Here is a 21,627-nt window from a genome sequence, read left to right as displayed (position 1 = left end):
ATTTGTCAAAATCAAAAAAGTTCATTTTATTTCTCATTAATGTACACTCAGCACCCCATCTTGACAGAAAAAAACAGAAATGTAGAATTTTTTGCAAATTTATTAAAAAAGAAAAACTGAAATATCACATGGTGATAAGTATTCAGACCCTGTGCTCAGTATTGAGTAGAAGCACCCTTTTGAGCTAGTACAGCCATGAGTCTTCTTGGGAATGATGCAACAAGTTTTTCACACCTGGATTTGGGGATCCTCTGCCATTCTTCCTTGCAGATCCTCTCCAGTTCTGTCAGGTTGGATGGTGAACGTTGGTGGACAGCCATTTTCAGGTCTCTCCAGAGAAGCTCAATTGGGTTTAGGTCAGGGCTTTGGCTGGGCCAGTCAAGAACGGTCACAGAGTTGTTCCGAAGCCACTCCTTTGTTATTTTACCTGTGTGCTTAGGGTCATTGTCCTGTTGAAAGGTGAACCTTCGGCCCAGTCTGAGGTCCTGAGCACTCTGGAAGAGGTTTTCTTCCAGGATATCTCTGTACTTGGCCGCATTCATCTTTCCTTCATTTGCAACCAGGTCGTGATGTTTCCCGTCAGGATGCAGGAGTGTGCAATGCATTCTCTCTCTCTCTCTCTCTCTCTCTTTCTCTCTCTGTCGCGTTTCTCTTCAATCCGCATTTGATTGACATGTGTGGCGTCTCTGTCTGCGCTGAGCAGAGGGGGGCGGAGTTACACACACAGCACACAGCAAACACACGAACAGGAGGGAGGGACCAAAACACAAACGGACTGGAAAGGTAGAAAAAAGTTGAGAAAATGAGTGACAACAGAAAACGCAGCAAAATCTGGACACATTTCAATTACATTGACCAAACTAAGGCAGAACGTAGAGTCTGCAAGACTAAAATCTCACATAGATCTGGCTTGTAAATAGTGAAACGTTTGTTTTTGCACTTTCTAATTCATTTTTTTTATCGCTCTGTAGAGTGTATAAATAAAGGTGGATTTATATAATCAACAGTGCTTTTTTTACATTATTGTTGGTAATAAATGAATTTAAGCACCAAAAAATCTGAAGAACCACGGAAAGACCCGGCTCTTTTGATGAGCCGAGCCAAAAGAACCAGTTCTCTACAAACAGACGGAAATCACATGACTAATGCGCCTCACATTTTCCACATTACTGATTATCTCTCGGCCACGCCCCTTCAAGAGCCTCATTGCACCTGACCCTATGACCTTCATACGTCTACAGATGACGTCATATCACTCTATCAGTCTATAGTCACAGGTGTAGTCCTAAATAAACCGACCTCTTATTTCTCAGCACATCTACACTAAACCATTTCTTGGACTTTATTTCACATTAAACACCTCGTCAAGCTCTGTCTCCCCTCTCTCCTTCCTCATCTTACCCACATTATTCACACTTCCCTCAGTTCTGGCATCGTACCCCCATCACTCAAGACAGCCATCATCTCACCAATTCTAAAAAAACCTGGTCTCGATCCTGCCGACCTTAACAACTTCCGCCCTATCTCCAATCTCCCGTTCCTCTCCAAAATCCTGGAAAAAGTTGTTCACCACCAGGTCCATACCCACCTTTCCGCCAATAGCCTATACGAACACTTTCAATCTGGTTTCCGCCAACTTCACAGCACTGAAACTGCCCTGGTCAAAATCACCAACGACCTCCTAGTAGCCGCAGACTCTGGCCTTGTCTCCATCCTCATCCTCCTTGACCTAACTGCTGCTTTTGACACCATCTCACACAATATTCTCCTCCATTGCCTTGCTTCCATCGGCATAGCCGGCTCGGTCCTCTCATGGTTCACCTCCTACCTATCTGACCGCACCCAGTCCGTCCATCTCCAGAACTTCCACTCCCAGCCCTCTACTGTCAGTTGTGGCGTGCCTCAGGGCTCTGTCCTGGGGCCCCTCCTCTTTATTATTTATCTCCTTCCTCTCGGAAATATCCTTAGGCAACATAACATCAATTTCCACTGTTATGCAGACGACACCCAGCTCTACCTCTCTGCTGCTCCATCTTCTACCCTCCCCCCTCCCTCCCTCCTTACCTGCTTACATAATATCAAATCCTGGTTCACCCATAACTTTTTGAAACTCAACCCTGACAAAACTGAAATTCTCCTCGTGGGCACCAGATCCACCCTTTCTAAAACCAGCACCTTCACATTCAAATTGACAACAATACTGTCCCCCCCTCCCCCCAAGTTAAAAGCCTGGGTGTCATCCTAGACGGTACTCTCTCCTTCACTCAGCATATCAATACCACTACCCGGTCGGCCTACTCCCATCTCCGTAACATAAACCGCATCCGTTCCTCACTCACCACCGATAGCACGGCAATACTCATTAACGCCTTTGTCACCTCTCGTTTGGATTACTGTAACTCACTCCTCACTGGTCTACCTCTCAAATCACTTCGCAAACTTCAACTTGTCCAGAACTCTGCTGCCCGAATCATCACCAGAACTCCATCCTCACATCATATCACCCCTGTCCTTAAACAACTTCACTGGCTCCCTGTGTCCTTCCGTATAAACTATAAAATCCTCCTTCTCACCTACAAAGCCCTCCACTCTATTGCCCCACCATACATCACTGAACTACTTCATATCTATTCTCCGCCTCGTCCTCGCCGCTCCTCCAGTTCCACTCTCCTCTGCACCCCTACAGCGCGCCTGGCCACCATGGGCGCTAGATCCTTCAGCCACACTGCGCCCCGCCTTTGGAACATTCTCCCTCATCGCATCCGGTCGTCTCCGGACTTATCAACTTTTAAATCATCACTCAAAACATATCTGTTCCGTATAGCGTTTTCCACCTAACTCTCTTAACTTCTCAAAGCAGCCCGTGATGTCCTACCACCCTCTGCCTATTTCATATTGTCTCATACTGTTTCATATTTGTTGTTCTGTCATCTGGGTTTCTGTATTTCAATTTACTTTTACTGTACTTCGCCCACTTCCTAGATAATCCACGCTTTTGCCTTTACATTCTCTCCCGCCGTTTATGTATTCTTGTTACTGTTGTTTTAATGCACTCTATGTATATCATGCTGTATGCTTCCTTTTCTATCTGTAAGGTGACCTTGAGACTTTGAAAGGCGCCATGAAATAAAATGTATTATTATTATTATTATTATTATTATTTTAGTCCTTTATACCAGCTCTTCATTCCTCATCGGATTTTTAGCACTTCTGATACTGATGCTTCAGTTTTACCACACTTTCAGTACATGACCCAAAAATGTTTATCATTCACGTTTTTTTTTCACAGAATTTCCTGACACATATTAAACTCCCATCCTCCTCGTATATATGTATTGATTGTCACTAACTTTGTGCTCTCTCTCTCTCTCTCTCTCTCTCTGTACCTTCTGCAGGTGTCTCTGGTCCTGGAGCTGTATATTGCTGATGTGCAGTTACTGGCCCCACCAACCTGCAGTGTCTATTTGTTGTTTATTGTTGTTGTTCTCTTCTCTCTCCTCTGTCCACTCACCCCAACCGGTCGAGGCAGATGGCCGCCCAGACTGAGCCCGGTTCTGCTGGAGGTTTCTGCTGTCGCCAAGTGCTTGCTCATAAGGGATTTGTTGGGTTTTTAGTTTTTGTAAAGTGCCGTGAGATGATTTGTATTGTGATTTGGTGCTATACAAATAAAATTGAATTGAATTGAATATGTCATTTCAATGAAATATTCCTCTTCTGTGCTACGACTGACTTCCTTCACCTTAAACATTCTTACCTTTGCCGATGTTACTGTAAAGCACCGTATTAGTTAATGTTACTACAAAACCTGGTGAAACACACCACCTTGTCTTAAGGCAGGGGTGTCAAACTTACGGCCCGCGGGCCAGATGAGGCCCGCAAACGGGTTTAATCCGGCCCGCGAGATGATTTGAAGTTTAAATTAGCTGCAATTTTTCAATGAAAGAAACTGCTGTTCTAAATGTGTCCACTGGGTGTCGCAATTGCAATTATGTTAAGCAGGCAAACTGTTTATACCGAGGCTGAGCAAGTAGGCCTATACCTGTCAGCTGGCCCGGAGCTAGCTGCCTTGTCGGTCCGGTCCGGCCCACTTGGGAATAGATTTTCCTCCATATGGCCCCTGACCTAAAATGAGTTTGACACCCCTGTCTTAAGGAAAGAAAAGCCTGTATGATAACACACAAGTTATTGTACTTTGCAATGACAAACCTCTGACATACCTCTTCTTATAATATACCTACTTTACCCTCTCTCTTATCTCTATAGTCTTGGCCCCCACTATGACTGTAAAAATCCTTGTACTTACTTCACAACATTTGTCCTTTGACTCACAGCTCTAACTCATCTCTACATCCTGACACAAAATAGAGAAAAAACAGTCCATGTCTGGGTTACGTCGAGCCAACATTACTAAACGCCTCTTATTGGGATGGCCCCATAACTCCGTACAAAGGTTCCGCTTCATCCAAAATGCTGCAGCCACAGTTCTGACAGGAACGGTCAACAAACATCATATTTCTGCTACATTTACCTTTTCTGATCAACAAAGCTAATGTGACCAAGATCTGTTAGTGTACTTCATTCAGCTTAACTTCGGACAGGACTTGAACCTACCACGTGCAAGTTTCTACACCCTGACTCTAGTCTCTGACCAGCAGATGTCACCACATTGCCTGTGCAACATGCTCCCAAACAGTGACCCAGTGTCAAATAAAAATTACATCAATCCTAAAACACCACAAAATATTAGTTGTGTTCATTCCACAATGATTCCATCAACTGACAAGTTACTTTTTGTTGATTAGATTAATGTTTGCAGACTTTGGCAAAGGACACATTCACAGCACAAACTCCTCAAACTGAAAGAAGTTGGAACACTATGGGACACGGTGGTAAAAAATCTTTTACTGGGACAAGCTTCTCAAATTAAACAGTGTAAACACAGACATTCTTTTACAAAGTGTTTTTACAAGCACGTCTTCCAAAGTATCGTTATAATGAGCAGCGATTTTACACAACGTGGTGAAAATAAATACAAAATCTGCACTTTTAATTAAAAGCTTCTTACATTCCCCTCATGTTTTCTCAGAAAGCAGTCTCCCAGATGACCAAGCTGCCATCTTCTTTCTGTTTGTGTCCTCCTGGATGGCCTCTGTTCTTGGAAGCCTGAAAATGGCATCTGAAAATGTTAATTTCTCTGAAGATTAAAAACAAACATTTCGCAGCTGTGTGTAAAGCGTGTTTTAGAAAAAAACTTGCATGGTTAGCCGCTTCTAACAGAGCAGCCGCCTCCTGTTTGCCAGTCTGCTGCACCATTTTGGAAAAGATACCATCTGGATCTTGAAGCAGGGTGTAAGGCTCGTCGTAGGCGCTTGTTGTCCCTGCGTCGAGCACCTGTGGTCACAGAAAAACACACTCGATTATAAGAACATGGAGTCTGTAGGAAAGTAATCGAGTACAAGAGGACTTGCCAGTATCCTGTCGCTGTCTATGATGGTGTTGAGACGATGAGCGATGGTCAGCACGGTACATTCTCTGAACTTGTCCCGTATGGTTTTCTGGATCAACTCGTCCGTCCTGCAGACACACGGTGCAGTCCATCAGATGTGCTTCGCCTTGTTTTTTGCCGCAATTACACGAACTGGATGTTTGATATGAAACAACACTGCATGGATATGTCATGAGCCCTAGTGTTTATACAGGGCACTACACATTGTACCTGGGATCCACGTTAGCCGTCGCCTCGTCGATGATGAGAATGCGGTTCTTCCTCAGGATGGCTCTGGCGAGACACACCAGCTGCCTCTGACCCACACTGAAATTAGAACCTGACTCAGCCAGGACCGTCTCCAACTTCGCGGGCAGCTCCTCCACCACAGACTTCAGCTGCACCTGTGGACAACGACGAAACCGCAGTAGAACCTATTCGATCCAGGCCAGCTGGGCTAATCGTGTTATACGCTTCACCAACAAAAAATGAAGGCATGAATCTCTGAGGACCAGAATGGTCTTGTCTCGCTGACCTCTTGTAAAGAGTTCCACAGCTCCTCATCTGTGTGTTGGTTAAAAGGGTCCAGGTTCTTCCTCATGGAGCCCGTAAACAGCACTGGGTCCTTTAAAACAAGAGGCCGGAAAGGTTAGAAGTCGGACGCCGCTCTGCAATTAGCCAAGTAGTCCGACGAAGCATTAAGGACGTGTGTTTGACTCATCACTTCCTGGTGTAAATTTCATTTATTCCTGATATCTATGAGATAAGTTAACAAGGTGTTGATTAGAATAAGATCTGTGGGTTCAATCACTGTGAAAGTTAAAAAAAAAAAATCACCTCAACATCAACATTTCCAGAAACTATTCTTTAGCAGAACAAAGACCCATCAAAATACCAGTTTCTTCCCAGTCTACGGTCATTTCCAGGTTTCCTCTACAGGATTACCACGGTAAGCTATTGGCAAAGGTCAGCCTATATGGCTACCTGAGGAATGATGGACATCTTCTGGCGCAGATCGTGGAGGCCGATCTCAGAGGTCAAGACGCTGTCGATGTAGATCTTCCCCTGGGGCTCTGCCAGGCGGAACAGAGCGGCAATCAGGGAGCTTTTCCCAGCCCCGGTTCGACCCACAATGCCAACCTGACCATAGCAGAAAACAGAAATTCGGCTCAATATATCAGCCTAGATGACCTCAGGTCTAACGAACAGTACGCGGTGCTCAGAAAACTGACCTTCTCTTTGGGTCTGAACGTCACCTTCACATCCCTCAGCACCGGCGGCCCGTCGACGGTGTGGGAGAAGTCGACCTGGTCAAAGGTTACCAGGCCTTTGCTTGGCCAATCGGGAGGAGGACGCTGCCGGGTTTCCCAAGGGCCTTCGCTCTCCAGTTCGGTATACTCCACCACCCTCTCTACCGATGTCATCTGCACACAGTGGAAATGAATCGATCACTTTCACATCACATACTCATCGTGTAGGCATTCGTTTTCTGCTGTGGGCTGATCACGTGCTGGAGGTGCGATCTAAAGTAAGTGTCCATGTTAGGAAAAGCAAAACTGCTCATCAGCACAACAGGTTGGGACTGCATAAGGGGCAAAGAGGCAGTGGAAAGGCTGCAGTCCCAAGCAGCCCACCAGGGGGAGACATCAGTTTTAGTTAAGCAGATTGAATTAGAAACCTGGAGTGTTTCACCTTTGATGCATTGTGGAAATACGTCCTGTGAACTGGTGAAGTTGAAATACAACGTTTTAGTCAACACACTGTCACATATAAATCATGGCACAACTACAAACATATTTGGAAAATGTGTGGACATCCAGAGTTTAGGGACAGGGGTGGAAAGCCCTGGTCCAAGAGTAAATATCTTACCATGTTCTCCACCTCTGCACTCTGCCTGACGCCCCACTGGAACATCCCTATCAGCGTAACAGAGTAGGTCAAAGCCAAACCCACAGAGCCAGCGTCCAGCTCTAACAAGACCAGAGAAAAGACACAGTAACTCAGCCTTTAGAAAAAAATCATGGTCAACATCTGCTGCCCCTCATGGATCCCACAAAATCCGTGAGCGCGTCAGGGTGTCACACAAATCTTCCTTACGATCTCTGAGCAGCAGGCAGCCAAATGTGGTGACGGTAACAAAGACAGAGCAGATGCCGTCAAGGCGGAGAGCGAACCAGCGAGATGTGGTCAGGAACAGGAACCAGGCCTCTGTCCGGGGAGAGCGAACATGTTATTAATGGCGGAGCTACGCGGCTCACGTCAACTAGTGAGAGTGTGATGCGAACCTGAGTGCAGGTCCTGATGGGCATCGAAGGCTTTCTGGAACCTGTTCTCGGCTCCAAAGGCTCGGATGGTCCACAGGCCCTGAAGAGACGAGGACAGGTGGGAGAAGACTGGACTCCGAGCTGCAGGGAAGACAAAGAGGAGGAGGACATGTTCAAAACCACAAACTGGTTTGGACTTTATAACAACAACGTTAACTATATAAATTAAAGTGCTACACTCACTGGTGGACTCGAGTCGTTTGATGTCTCTGGACGTCTGCAGGAAGTAGCGGCGGAGGTAAAGGAAGAAGAGGAGGAGTGGCAGCACAGGGATGAGGATCCAGGGGATCACTGAAGCCGCCACAGCAATCACCCCGACAATCTGCAGGAACACCTGCTCCGACAACAAATGCGGTAGGTTCATTTTGAACTCAGACACTGACTTTTTCTCACAAACAGTAAAGAATATAAACAAAACATATTTATATTTATTATAAAACTTTAACCTTTTTGGTGTACAAGACAGTGGTGAGAGCAGCAATGTTGTCTGGTTTAGAGACAGTGACACTGAGACAAAGACAGGAGGCAGAGCTGGAGGTAGCAGAGCTGAAGATGTTGAGGTTCTCTCTGGGAGTGACGAGGATGGATAGGATCAGGAATGAGTCCATCAGAGGGACAGCTCATGTTAGATGTTTTGGAGAAAAAGCCAGGGAAGCCAGATTGAGATGGTTTGGACATGTTCAGAGGAGGGACAGTGAATACATTGGTAAAAGGATGCTGAGGTTAGAGCTGCCAGGAAGGAGGCCTAGAGGAAGACCAAAGAGGAGGTTCTTGGATGTAGTGAAGGAGGACATGAGGATAGTTGGTGTGGGTGTGGAGGATACAAAGGATAGGGTTAAATGGAGGCAGATGATTCGCTGTGGCGACCCCTGAAGGGAGCAGCCAAAAGGAGAAGAAGAAGATAAAACCTTAACCTTTTTCCAGATACCACCCTCTTTTAGAATGCATGCATGTTTAGCCTTTGGTAACCTGACTGTCATCAGCTCAGAGCAAAGATCATTTATGCTGAATGTTCAGGTGGCTCCTGAGTAGTGGGATTTGCTAACTCTCTGGACTCTCTAGCTTCAGGGCAGACCATGTGTGCCATGAGATGTTTCCTCACCTGAATAAAGTCCACAAAGGTCCAGGGCAAGTTGGAATCCAGCTGGCCGATATCCTTAGAAAACCTGTTTAAGACTCTTCCTGAGGTGAGATGGGACAGAAGTGACAATGAGACAACGGGACCACGAACAACAAAATTTTTGCTCCATCAGGATTGTTCTTCGTTGTGTATTTTCATCACTGGAGCACAATAACCCAGGAAAAATGCATTTCGGTCAACTTGTCCATGTCCTAACCGATAGGGTTGATGTCGAAGAAGCAAACAGGTGTTCTGATTATGGCGTTGAACATGCGGTTGTGCAGGGACTGCGCACACCTCACTAGCACATTGAACAGGACCAGATTCCGGACAAAGCCTAAAACGATGGTGACTGCAGTCAAACCTGTAAAAACAAGTTGCAGGTTATTGCACATACAGGTGACCCGCTAAATGATGAGAATGCTTTCAAATTACCTCCGTAAACTCCCAGGTAGAAATCTACATCCAGCTCTTTGGTGACGTTTTGCCCGTTTTGAATGATGGTGCTGTTGGCGCTCAGCTTCTCCTGCTCATCAGCCCTGATGACAGTTAGAAGCAAAAATGTAAAAGCAGATACCTGTGATTACATCAAACACCATATAAAGGCAAATTATAAAGCTTATTTGCTTTTCATACTCACCAGTATGCCAGCCACCAGTCGTGCATGATGTATGTTACCTAGAAGGTAAAGACCATATCAGTGTGATGAGTTTCTTTTATACTCTCACGTAGAAAGTGAAAGGACAATGAAATAAAACCTTTTCCACCATTTCATGGACACACCTCAGCCAGAAGGCTGACCACCATGACAAGGAGCAGCACTACGATGTTGGTTCCAGCTCTCAGGTACTTCACATACAGACCCGGTCCGATGGTTCCCTGAGCGCGACTCTCCTCTGCCACCACCTGTGCCGACTCTGCCTGCAAGGACCACAACGGGTCAACAAAACACACTTCAGCACCTTTAACACTGTATCCCCTGCTCAAAAAAAGAATGGGGACAGTTAGGGCTGCAGTTATTCACAGAATTCACTTACATTTGTACTCATTCGTCAGTACTTTCCAGCAGTGTCTACAGCAACGGTCATTTCTAGTGGCCTCAGATAAGTGATTAAAAACATGGGGACTGACCATAAACACACTGTTTAACAACACATTACAGTCTAGCAGACACCAACAGATGTTGTACTGACCGGCAGCTGGTCTCCATCTTTGACTGATTGCACAGAGGAGGTCTGAGAGAGCACTGAATTCTGGGACATGGTTCTGCTCCTGGTGAGGGTGTCGTGAGGAGGCTGCTGCTGCTGCTCCTCGTCCTCCTTCAGCAGGGAGGTGAAGTCCACTCCGGACCGCTGCAGCTCTGTGTACGTACCCTTTGCCACCATGTGACCCTGATACACAGACATATGAGTAGGACGACCGGCACCGCTGCCAACACCTAAACACTATCAGGTTTACACAGTCTTTGCCAAGTTTAAGGTGAAAAAACAAGAGGCTGTGTGGCTGACCTCTTCAAGCACGATCAGTGACAGTCAGCAGATGGTGTTTGCATAACCAGACTGTCCATGTTTCACGCAACATACTGGCTGACAACAGCGTGGCTTAAAGTGTGCCCAGAGAGTGACGAACATGAATAGCAATAGTAAATCTAATGGTGTGTACTCTGCCACGCAGAAATAAATAAACCACTGCTGTCTGTCCTTACGTCATACCATATCTTGTGTGCAACTGGTCCGGAGGGTGGTGCTAGAGGAAAGCCAAAGTTCATCACAATCCAAACAAGCTGAAATCACTATGTAAAACTCCTCTTCTACTCCATGTGTGGAGTTAAAAGCAACAATTACACACCATCGAGCTCTGAGTGCCACGTCAGACATAAGATGCACCGATAAATGCATCAATGTCAAAGGTCACATGAGGTCATAATTCACCCATGCTCCTGACGGACACAGTGTTTTTATCATTTCAGTTGATTTTGCTGTAATATTCAAACTCTACATTTATTCGAAGGAGGCTTAAGAGTTCATATGTCTAACAAGGGTTTGGAAAATAAAAAAAGTTAAGACATGACTAATACTGTAGGGCAGGCCTGGACCAGCATGAATTTCATCTCTAATGTTCATTAATGAACTGCAAATACAGAAAACCGGTGAATGGCGACTGCTCATACATGCTATTTCAAAACAAATCTGTTTGTGCAAGTGGTTTCCTAATGACAGCCAGGTTAGTAAATGTAAGAACGTCGTGAGTGTGAGCTTTGGGTACGGTATGTATGGTATGTCTGTACTGTCTGGCTGTGCACAAGCACCAACCTCCTTGAGGACCAGAATCTGGTCTGCTGTCTTCAGGTACTGCAGCTGGTGGGTCACCAGGATACGAGACTTGTTCTTCAGCAGGCCACAGATACACCTGACGCATGGTCATACGAAAAAGACCGTTAGTAAGACGTATGTGCACTAGGGCCAAACACTGCCACATAATTAAGAGATAAAAATATATATATACGTACAAAACGTTTCAATAGATTTTCTGCATCTGTTTGTGCTTTCCTATGGCTATTACAGTTGTTAGGTAACGCTATGTGGGACTGTATGATCCAAGAGGAAGAGTGTAACAGGAAGAGTGGGGCCAAGTACAATTGTCTGGCTGACATTAGCAGCACCGCACCTTTTCCTGCTTTATTTCCAAAACTTGTCTTGACCATTTGATCTTTTGTTGCAGCGTAATCCAAATAAACACTATAACAATACTGTTAACTGAGGCGCTGCTGATAACCACTTTTCGGTGCAAACGACATGGAAAAGAACAGCTCAAAGCTGAGAACAGCAGTAAAAGGTTACATGCAGTAACAATGCAGATTCATTTCCATCCTTCTGTTTGCAGAAACTTTCTGCTTTTCCGCTGCAGACTTTCTGCTCCAGCTTTGAAGCACTCTTCCAGGGCGTGTTGCCCGGACCGCTTTCAAATTTTCCACTTTCATTGTTAAGAGTTTACACTTGAACCACTAACTCTGAAGCCACTCACTGTTCAAAGAGGTGTCTCCCGACCTCAGCGTCCACAGCGCTTAAAGGGTCATCCAGCAGGTAGATGTCTGCATCCTGATACACAGCCCTGAAGACAAGCCCACATCAGTTAGCCTTTACCAACAGCAAACACAACATGACTTTGTGTTTCATATGATTTATGTTGTTTATTGTCAGAAGAGATATCGGTATCAAATGGTTTCCTACACATTACACATTATTTGGTTTTGTAAATAGCATCACTAATGTTTGATGTAGACTTTCTTCGTACCTGGCCAGGTTGACACGAGCTTTCTGTCCCCCGCTGAGTGTGGCTCCTCTGTCACCGATCAGTGTCTGGTCTCCATGTGGGAGCAGCTCCAGGTCCTGCACAAAAGGACAGCAGGGTAAACTTTACTATAAACACCCAAGTGATCTCACTAAAGCTGTGAAAATAAAAACAGAAATACAATACACCAACAGGCTGGTATTATTACACCAAAAATACACAAATTCATCTTCACTAAAAAAATATATAGGTGGAGTTGAGAATATTTCTACCCCAGTAGATGCATTGTATCAAACTCCAGCACTTTCCAAACACAGCGTGATGCTGTAGAAAGATTAACTATTTTAAGAGGTTTGGCCAACTTTTGTTGACGGACGGCTATAAAACCACTGAGATAACCTTGAGTCAATAGGTTTTTGTACTGTCAGTCAGGCTGTTGTAATAGTTTCATCTAGTATACTTGTAATGAGTTTGTAGGAATCATTACATGAGTTTACAATACCTTATCACAGTGAGTGACTCAGCATGCTGCTGTGCTGAAATCACAGTCCCATTAACTGACTGCATATGATGAATATGAAAAATGATGTGCTTTATGGCCTATGTTTAGGTGACATATTACATGAGAGTGACACTGTCTGTGCACTCAGACATACTACCACATGTCGAATCAAAGAGGACAGGGATTATTTTATATCTATCATATGAATGATTTAACTTCAGAAAACCCAGACACATGTGAACAAGTAACTTATTTACTGGCCACAGATTGTATACCCTCTATTGCTGCCAGGTTAGGTACATAGTTCAGACGTCTGAGTGCGCAGACATGCATTTACATGGAGCAGCCCAGGTTCTCTGAATTTTAAAGCAATGAGTAAAGCAATGAATGAGACTTCAGAATATAATAAAAATGGATTCAACTCAATATGTGGATAATGATAACAGCTACATTTTGAGATCATGGCCACCAAAAATGAGCAGGACCATGCTAACGCTGAAAACTGCACAGTTTCGTGACAAACTGCACTACAGTCTTCAGTCAGGCCCTCTGCTGTGGGACAAAGATAAGGCCTGAGGCTCGTTTTGTCAGATCTCTGCTGTCGGTGGCCGAGGAATAAACGAACACCACCGGTCAGCTCGTTGCGGCGGCTTTTACAACACCAGCACCCACTGTGAGAGGCTTATTGAGAAAATGTGTTTTCAGGGCCTTTATTAATACATACGTTGATATGAATGCGTAGTAGATCGATGGGGTACGTCACCTAAGAGTGTGTTAATGTTAAAAGTGTTTAAAGCCTATAAACACAGCATAGGCACATCGGTTTCTAACCACCTATTTTGATTATTGGGCCACTGGATTATTTTGATCTTGCCTTGTTGAGTGATCTAACATTTTATGGCTGAATGGATACAAATTTTATCTTATCTCTGGAGATAAGCTGCTCCCGTTGTTCAAACTATATGACTAATGTTTCTGCAGGTACTGCTGTTTTCCTTATCTGCTGCGTGAACAGCTTGTGATTCAAAGACCTCTGCCTCCCTGGATGTCTATTAACTGGCTGCATGTTTCATTTGATCTTCTGTCTTTTGCATTTTGACTAAGACCCTTTTCTTTCATGTAATGAGTCGCTTTTTTAATCGATCCAACTGTAATGAACGGGTGTCGGGAATTCATGTCATCTGAAAACAATAATTTAAGCTCTCACTCTCTTTAGGGCACAGGCTTTGATGACTCTCTCATACTTCTGGGCATTCAGCTCTTTCCCAAACAGGATGTTACTGCGGATGGTCCCGGGGAACACCCAGGGCTGCTGGGCAGCATAAGTCAGCTGACCTTTGACCTTCAGCACCCCCTTTTCACTAGGCAGCTCACCCAGGATGGAGCTCAGTAGGGAAGACTGGATAAAGAGTAGGCACAAAGCACCGATTGATAAAACACAACAATTCCAGTTAATCACTTTTCTTGTTCAAGAGTCTAAAATACATCAGAATTCTCCTGTCCTCTGAAATGATCACTGACCTTTCCAGCTCCCACTGGTCCAATCACAGCCAACAACTGATTTGACTTCAGACTGAGGGAGACGTTCTGTAGTGATGGAGCATCAAGACTCTGCAAAACATGTTTAAACGTTAAATAATATAATAACCCGAATTTGTTGACAACCAAATAAATGGTCAGACCAGAATCAGGTTTTCAGAGAAACAAATGAACCTTTTATCACCTATTGTATAATCTTTTTAGAGGTTTTTCTGGTCAGCTCTAGACTATAACATATTATTGCCATTATGCTTTACCGTTATACTTTACTGGAACAGTTTAACTCTTTCGTTTTATGTCTTATAAATCAGGGTTTTCTCATAGGTTCTACATAGTGCAGCTGTTCCGGTGGGCGGTAAAAGGTTGATCTAGTGAACTGGCCTGGGGAATTCCCAGTATGTATACCAATGAGAACGAGGTATCCGACCTTGTCCCAGTAGCAGACCAGATCTTGAATCTCTACAGCAACGTCCTTCTGATCCTGAGACCGTGCACCGCTGCTTTTCGTGATCTCATCCAGCAACAAGAATTCCTTGAGAGTAAAAATAAAACAGCATGACAGCCAAGTTCTAAAGTTCAACAAAAACCCACCAGTCAAACAGTAGAATCGCTTCCTCTATTTTTGCACAGGTATGTATGTAACATGCACACATAAGTGATCGGGGTTTTGAATTGTTTTAGTGGTCAGCTAAATCATCAGGCAACATTTTCGTAACTACTAACTACTACTATAAATGTGTTTGTGAGATAAAGGAAAAAGCATGAGGCTGCAGTTTTACAGAGCTGGACACAGAAGTTGATGCCATGGTAGAGACGCAGCACTTGGACTAAATAAAAGATGAGCAACCTGATCTGTAAAATCAGAAAAAGCTCTTGGTGCGAACCAAACAGTGCTGCTTTTTATCTGCCTCATCAAACATCATCTGCATTGAAAAAATAACATCAACTTCACTCTACTGTGAAAAGCAAGTTGGGACATGATGATGCAAGACTGCACAGACTTCATTTCCGTAATCTGCATGTGGGAGGAATTTTTTCCAAAGCATACGATGACATTTAATGTGCACTGAGGTAACGTTTGCTGATATATGTGCTTCCTCCAGGACATTTTATAAAAGTGGTTTCATTTTACTACATTGTGAATTTTAGGGGTTGAGGATCACAGTGTAATAAGTTCAGATCTTAAACCATAAGATAAGTGAACTCTAAAAATCAAAGTGCAGTACCTGAATCCTGCGGATGCTGACGCGGCTCTCGAACAGCTTCTCGATGGCGCTGGGGAAGAAGAGCGTGACGGTGAGTTTCACCGCGGTGTACAGTGACACCGTCACAAACACACGGCTGGCTGAGATGGTATTTCCCAGGAGGACATAGATTGTGAAGGTGATGAAGAGGATGATCTTGCTGGCACAGAAGAAGGATGCCATGTTAAGACCTCGAAGGTAGGAGCTCTTCATGATCTTTGAGATCTCCTTCCTAGGACGACACAGAGCACAAGTAAAAAACTGGCACATGGTGGAAATCCACCAACTGGTGTGTGCTCTTGCATCAAAAAACAACATTCTGACTGCTCCTGTTCTTGTCGCTTACTGTTGTTATTGTTGTTTCTGTTATTTGGTAGAAGCCCTGAAACTGCACTGATTCACGTGTTTAATTATATTCTACAGTGAAAGCATCAGCTTTGGTGCTGCCCGATCTCGGTGCAGCCAGTGCAGAGCCAACAGGGTGAAACAGCTGCACGCTGACAGATCCAGCTTCTAGAGGACCTTAAATGTGCCCTGACTCTGACCATGTGCAACTTCAAACTGAATCCGACTGCAGTGTAGCTTTATCTTTGTGTTTTCTATTTTGTCTTACTGGATTAGACTCTTGTTTTCTTGAATGTTAATTTTCCTCTGTAAAGCACTTTTGCTGCCCTGCCCATATAAATACACAAAACACACCAAACAGCACAAGCTCCTTGCACAACCAATCCACTGAGGATTTCAGTAGAAAGGAAGCAACATATAAATGATTTACAGCAACTAACATTTTTTTACATTTTCACCTGTTTTACCAACAATTTTTGATTTGCATTTCTCTCTTTACTCTACAAACAGCACATAATGACCTTTACTCTAGAAACAGCAGGTAATGTGGAGGCAGGTAGAATTTACTAACTTCAAGCCTTTAAACTACACTACATATACAATTATAGTGTAAATGAACCCAACAATGCAAACAATGGCTTGAAATATTATAGAGACGCTCAAGTAAAAACAGTGTCATAAATTCTACAGATTTGAATTGTGAGTCCAATCCTTTAGTGCTTACTGTGATCTTAAAAAATCTTACTGCGAAAACAGCTGAGTGTAAGTATCTTTTCATATTTTTACCTTCTGACCTCAGAGACCAAAGTGGCAAATGGTTTTTCCCATGCATACATCTTGATGATCCTCATTCCAGACACCACCTCATTCATTGTGCGGATTCTGCTGTCAGTCTGAACTGCTGTCTTACTCCTGTAAAGAAAAAAAAATAAACAGAAACAATCTTAACACCATCCAGGCTCAGTTGAAATTAAAAAGTGACTGAATATTGATGGTAAATCTGTCACTGCATCATCATTAACTGAGCTTAGAGGTTTTAGGAAAGGATCATGTGGGCTGAAATAAACTGATATATTTTGTGAATGAGTGACCTGTATGTTGAAAAAAGCCTTCCAAACAGGGTCTGCATGGGCATCAGGAACATGAGGACCACCATGCCTGCCAAGCATGACGGACCGATCTCTACCCACAGCAGCCCCACGACCGCCGCTGCCTGAAGGGGCCCCACCCACAGGAAATGCAGAAATATAGTGACCTGTTAAAGACAATTTGCCATGAATACACATACATGTCAGAGTCACAGAGTGGAATCTTAGAGACGGGTTAGTCCCGTAGAACTGTGTACTCATCTCCTGTCAGTACTGAGCAGTTCATCAGGTCTGTTCAAAGACTAATCCAGTGCAGAATGTGAGCAGGGCACAGTGGAATTACCAGCTCACTGCCAAGAAACAAACTGCTCTAGAGAAACTCAGCATGATTTGACCTCTTATTAAAACGAAACTCACACAGGCTCAGAGCATGACAACAACATAACATGAGCTTCACCCTCAGTGCTGCACTAAGACAGCTACTGCACAGCATAACACAAAATATGTAACACCCATCAAACCTACATAACTGCCAGATACTGTGCTCCTCTGTTTTCCCCTCCTTAACTCCTATTAACATTAATCATTAACAGCTCAGACACCAAACGTCACTTAGACGCCCCATTTCTTCGTTTACACTATGAAGTAAAATCTGACATTTGTGACAGGCTCGCAGGTCTGAGGCGTGTCCCAGACTGACAGCATTCAAAATGCCTAGGGGCAGAATCCAAACCCTTCACTGTCAGATGATGAATGGGACCTCACCTGGTTAACCCTAACCCTCCGTGCCTGTCGCTCTCTGATACAGCTTCAGCTGAGGCGCAGGGCCCATATATCATACAAGCCCAACTACATCACTTAGCCAGGTGTCGATCCCTGCTGTGACAAGCGTAAAAGAGATGAGGCCTCCCCTAATCGCTCGTACTTGTACATGTCCTAGCTTGGAAAAATACTGGAGGGTTTTCCAAACCTTATCCCAATTACTCAAACATAAGTGGAAAGGTGTGGGGACCTTTCCTGGAATACTTTCAAAACCTTCCGTTGGACTACAAGTTTACTTCCTTGCTTTCTTTTCTTGTTTTGTCTGTTTTCTCTTCCGTAGACGAGTTCGGAAGACCTGACATACTGGTACTGCACTCTACTACTTCATTGTAGTTTTCTGTTTAAAAACTACTGTTAAGGAAAAGTCAGGTAAAAAAAACATGTAATACGATGTAGAAAAGGTACAAAACAAACACAAACCACCACCCTGGTGGAGAGGAAAAGCACAGAGTGAGACTTGGCCAGATTTCTATTTGCTTCAAATATAGTTCAGTTTTTTCTTAAATTGTAAATGCAGTGCCAGCTTTTTTTGTGCAAATTATGATGGTGCAACAAAATCAGCCTGTGTGTGTTTCACCTACGTCATCAAACCTGTTGACATCATTGGAAAGGAGGTTGACAATCTGGCCTGTGGTGGTCTTTCCCATGGCTGAACTGCTGAGACCCAGAGCCTAGAAAACCACAGGAATCATCATCAGTCAAACAACGTCATCAAATACCTGCATTTTAAATAACAAATACAACATGAACTGATTGATACTGGAAGACTTGTCAGAATTTATGGAGAAAGCCAAACAACCTTCACATCCTGTGATGTAAAAGACGAGCTGCGTCAAGTGATATTTGAGCCGACGTGCATGCTCCCACAAGCAGTGTGCCTTCCAACTGACCTTCTTGTAGATCATGTGACACATGGCCACCCTGATCTTCATGCCTGCTCTCTGGACGTGGAAGAAGTAGAGGTGATGGAGCATCGCCAGGCCGATGGTGCAGAAAGACAAAGCAGCTGCATAGCATAGGGTCTCATATAAAGCCGCCTTGTTATTGGGGTCGTAATTCTCAAAATATTGAATCATCTTTCCCAAGACCACAGGCTGGATGACTTTAATGGTCTCCTGACATGCAGAGGGGAGATGAAGAAGGACGAGCATCACAACAAGCTAATTACAGTGTAGCAGTAGATGATTATGTTTTCACAGGTCTGAAATTAACAAGTGGTAAATCACAGCATGTTCTGATCCTAATCTACTGAACAAAGCAGTGCCTTGATTGCAGGGTGGAAATGAAACTGTCACCATTTAAAATATATTTGCTTGGTGTTAAATATCCTGCTGACAAACCAATGTAATTACCGCTATTAAGAATGATAAAGGGATTTTGACTGGTTCAATAAGATTAGCTTCAACAGCATGTAAAACCATTTTGACAATCACAGATTATACATCCTATTCACGTCATTTCCAAAGTTTAATACAGACTTCACACTGACCTCAATGAGGGTAAAGAACCCCAGGACTGCATATGATTTCCAGTAGCACTGGATGATGACTTTGGTGAGTTTAGGTGTCCTCATCTCTTTGGCAGCCTTCTGGATCTCGTGATCCCAGTACCTGCCACGTAAAGACAACACTGGGTAATTTTGCTTGCATAATAGGAAGCTGAGCCTTGGATCCAGATGAGTCAGGACTTGCCTGCCAGGCAGAAATTTCATAACTGCATAATTAAAGTGTGCCTGAATATTCACTTAACAGCAATGGTTGTAATAAATAAATATGTAGAGGAGTATAAATAAATAGAGGAGGAGTAGTCAGGTAGTGTGTCTGGCCAAAGGCAAGTTGAAACCTGGACAGCTAATTTTTGTATCAGCAGCCATAGTCCTGGTTTATAATGGCAGCTCCTGTCAAAGCTGAAGCACATTCAGGGCTTAAAAATCATCAGGTCATTTTAAAACAGAAAAAGGCAGAAAAAGGGCAAATCTGTGTGATCTCATTCCAACACATTCATCTAGTTCATCAAAAGGAGGTTTTAGCTGAGGAACCCTGACTGAACTAAATCTTACCACGATCAGTGAAAACATCTTTCAGACAATGATGGCAAATGCGGCCTTGGAGTCAAATTCACCTGTGTTGTACAACACAACCTGAACACCATGGTCAAATACCTCAGTCCTACGAGTCCATTAAAGGATTAGGCTGTTCCATTTCACTTCCGTGAATAAACAAAACTCATCTCATGTTAGTCCATCGCTCAGTACTTTCCCGCTTCCCCAGCAGGTGACACACTTTGTTCAAAACAAACATATAGTCACAGTTACTGTAATTCCGTCTTACCAGCAAACATGACTCAAACACAGGAAATATGAGTGTGTTTGATATTTGGGCTTCAAATTAACATGCATTTTGGTGCTTCAGTGAGTATGTGAAGTAGAAAGGATTGAGTCAAAATAAATGTGTCACCCAGTCTAACAAATCTCTTAAGTACAGAGGAAAAAGATACAACAGGCCTGTATTTATTATTTGGACCAATTCATTGTTTTGGACTTTACAGGGGATTTTTTTTCACAACAACTTAGATTATTACCCAACTTCTCCTTTAGCAAGAGATGCAATAACAAGTAATGACACTATAAGGTGCCTCAGAAACAATTCATCAAAGTTTGTGTAGTGGTAAAACTTTTTACTTTTTTATAAATGTTTTATTTCACTGTGGATGCACCAGTGGTCAAAGGATAAAGGGGACCAATAAAAAATGCCATGTCTGTTGAATCCTTTCCGTTCTCAACTATTTCTTACACCATGGACAAACACAGACTAACAAATATGACTCATGACCAGCAGAGCTGGGAGGCATGATGACACAGTTTCATGCTCTTTCAGCCCCCAGAAGTGGATGTGATCGGATTGGGAGACTCACAGACCTGCCGACTGCCCACGCATGATTTGATAGGCCTCAATAATCCTGGGCTAAAGAGTTCTGTCAAACTCTCTCCTGATGCTGGTTTTGAGATCTTCAATAGTTATCACCCATTTACATTTAAGTCATCGCTCCACTTTGTGAAAGCTTCCTGACATATAAAGACAGATGAACATAATGGGCCCGTACCTCTGCAGATCCTGTCCCAGCCTCTCTGACCTGTCCTCTTCCAGCACTTCGTACATGTCATCTTCCTCCAGCCTGCGTTTGTATCCAGTGCGGAACAAAGGGTTGAGCCACCTGAGGGAGCAATGATGACAGGAGTCACAGAGGTGAGTGCAGTGCACCACTTCATTATAATTCATTATGATTCAGATGATGATCTGTTCTACATCAGATGGTACATTAGTTGTATCTACACGTGAAAACCTTTGTAACACAGAAGTTGATGATGTTATAGGCCGGAGGCCAGTTAAACTGACTCTATTGTTAATTGTTAGTATGACCTTTATTGAGACGGGCCTGACCAACACTGATGATTGAACAGGAAGCAGCATTACATAAACAAGTAGGAAATGGTGTCAGAGAATGTTTCTAGTTTACATTCAACTGCCTCCAAACACCTGAGAGTCATGTGCGCTGTGTTCACTTCGCTTAGAGTCAAAATCCCGTATTTAAAAACAAACAAACACATATTCAAACCACCGGCAGCCGCAGCTAAACCCACTGGGAGGTGTCTGTTTGGAAGACTTACCAAAAAAATAACTTGGACAAAATGTTTGCCGTCGCTGCAGGGTTGGTCTTGGCATCTTTACTGACTTTTTCCATGGTGGACGGCTCTCACACTGTACTGTCCTTCCAGCTCTCCCCTCTGAAAACTGCTGCCCGGGGCTATGTGGCGTAAAGCTGAGACGCACACATGCCACGCACGGCCCGAGTCACCTTTTCTGCGAA

The 21,627-nt window shown here is 43.8% G+C and overlaps 1 protein-coding gene across 2 annotated transcripts; it reads right to left on the bottom strand.

The window, feature by feature from the left end:
- Positions 1–4,882: 4,882 nt before the first annotated feature.
- Positions 4,883–21,626, bottom strand: abcc4 (ATP binding cassette subfamily C member 4 (PEL blood group)). Of its 2 annotated transcripts, XM_026302144.1 has the most exons (31): positions 21,428–21,626; positions 20,863–20,973; positions 19,250–19,370; positions 18,651–18,875; positions 18,342–18,431; positions 16,942–17,105; positions 16,637–16,762; positions 15,488–15,737; positions 14,689–14,793; positions 14,244–14,333; positions 13,930–14,121; positions 12,224–12,318; positions 11,954–12,040; positions 11,242–11,338; positions 10,123–10,320; positions 9,713–9,850; positions 9,570–9,607; positions 9,365–9,468; positions 9,147–9,293; positions 8,912–8,991; positions 7,993–8,143; positions 7,771–7,890; positions 7,583–7,693; positions 7,355–7,455; positions 6,718–6,909; positions 6,470–6,625; positions 6,021–6,110; positions 5,717–5,889; positions 5,469–5,574; positions 5,257–5,391; positions 4,883–5,163 (listed from the first exon to the last, which is right to left on the bottom strand). In XM_026302144.1, exons 1-31 carry the CDS (start codon positions 21,499–21,501, stop codon positions 5,083–5,085), a joined length of 3,948 nt encoding a protein of 1,315 aa, XP_026157929.1. In that variant the 5' UTR covers positions 21,502–21,626; the 3' UTR covers positions 4,883–5,082. The 2 variants fall into 2 exon arrangements, with proteins under 2 accessions (XP_026157929.1, XP_026157930.1); XM_026302145.1 differs by lacking the exons at positions 19,250–19,370; positions 20,863–20,973; positions 21,428–21,626 and having other exon boundaries at positions 18,560–18,663.
- Between the last annotated feature and the right edge of the window lies 1 nt (position 21,627).

Source organism: Mastacembelus armatus, chromosome 2, assembly GCF_900324485.2.
Source record: "Mastacembelus armatus chromosome 2, fMasArm1.2, whole genome shotgun sequence".
Taxonomy (NCBI): Eukaryota; Metazoa; Chordata; class Actinopteri; order Synbranchiformes; family Mastacembelidae; genus Mastacembelus; species Mastacembelus armatus.
This window is presented reverse-complemented; position numbering and strand designations above follow the sequence as displayed.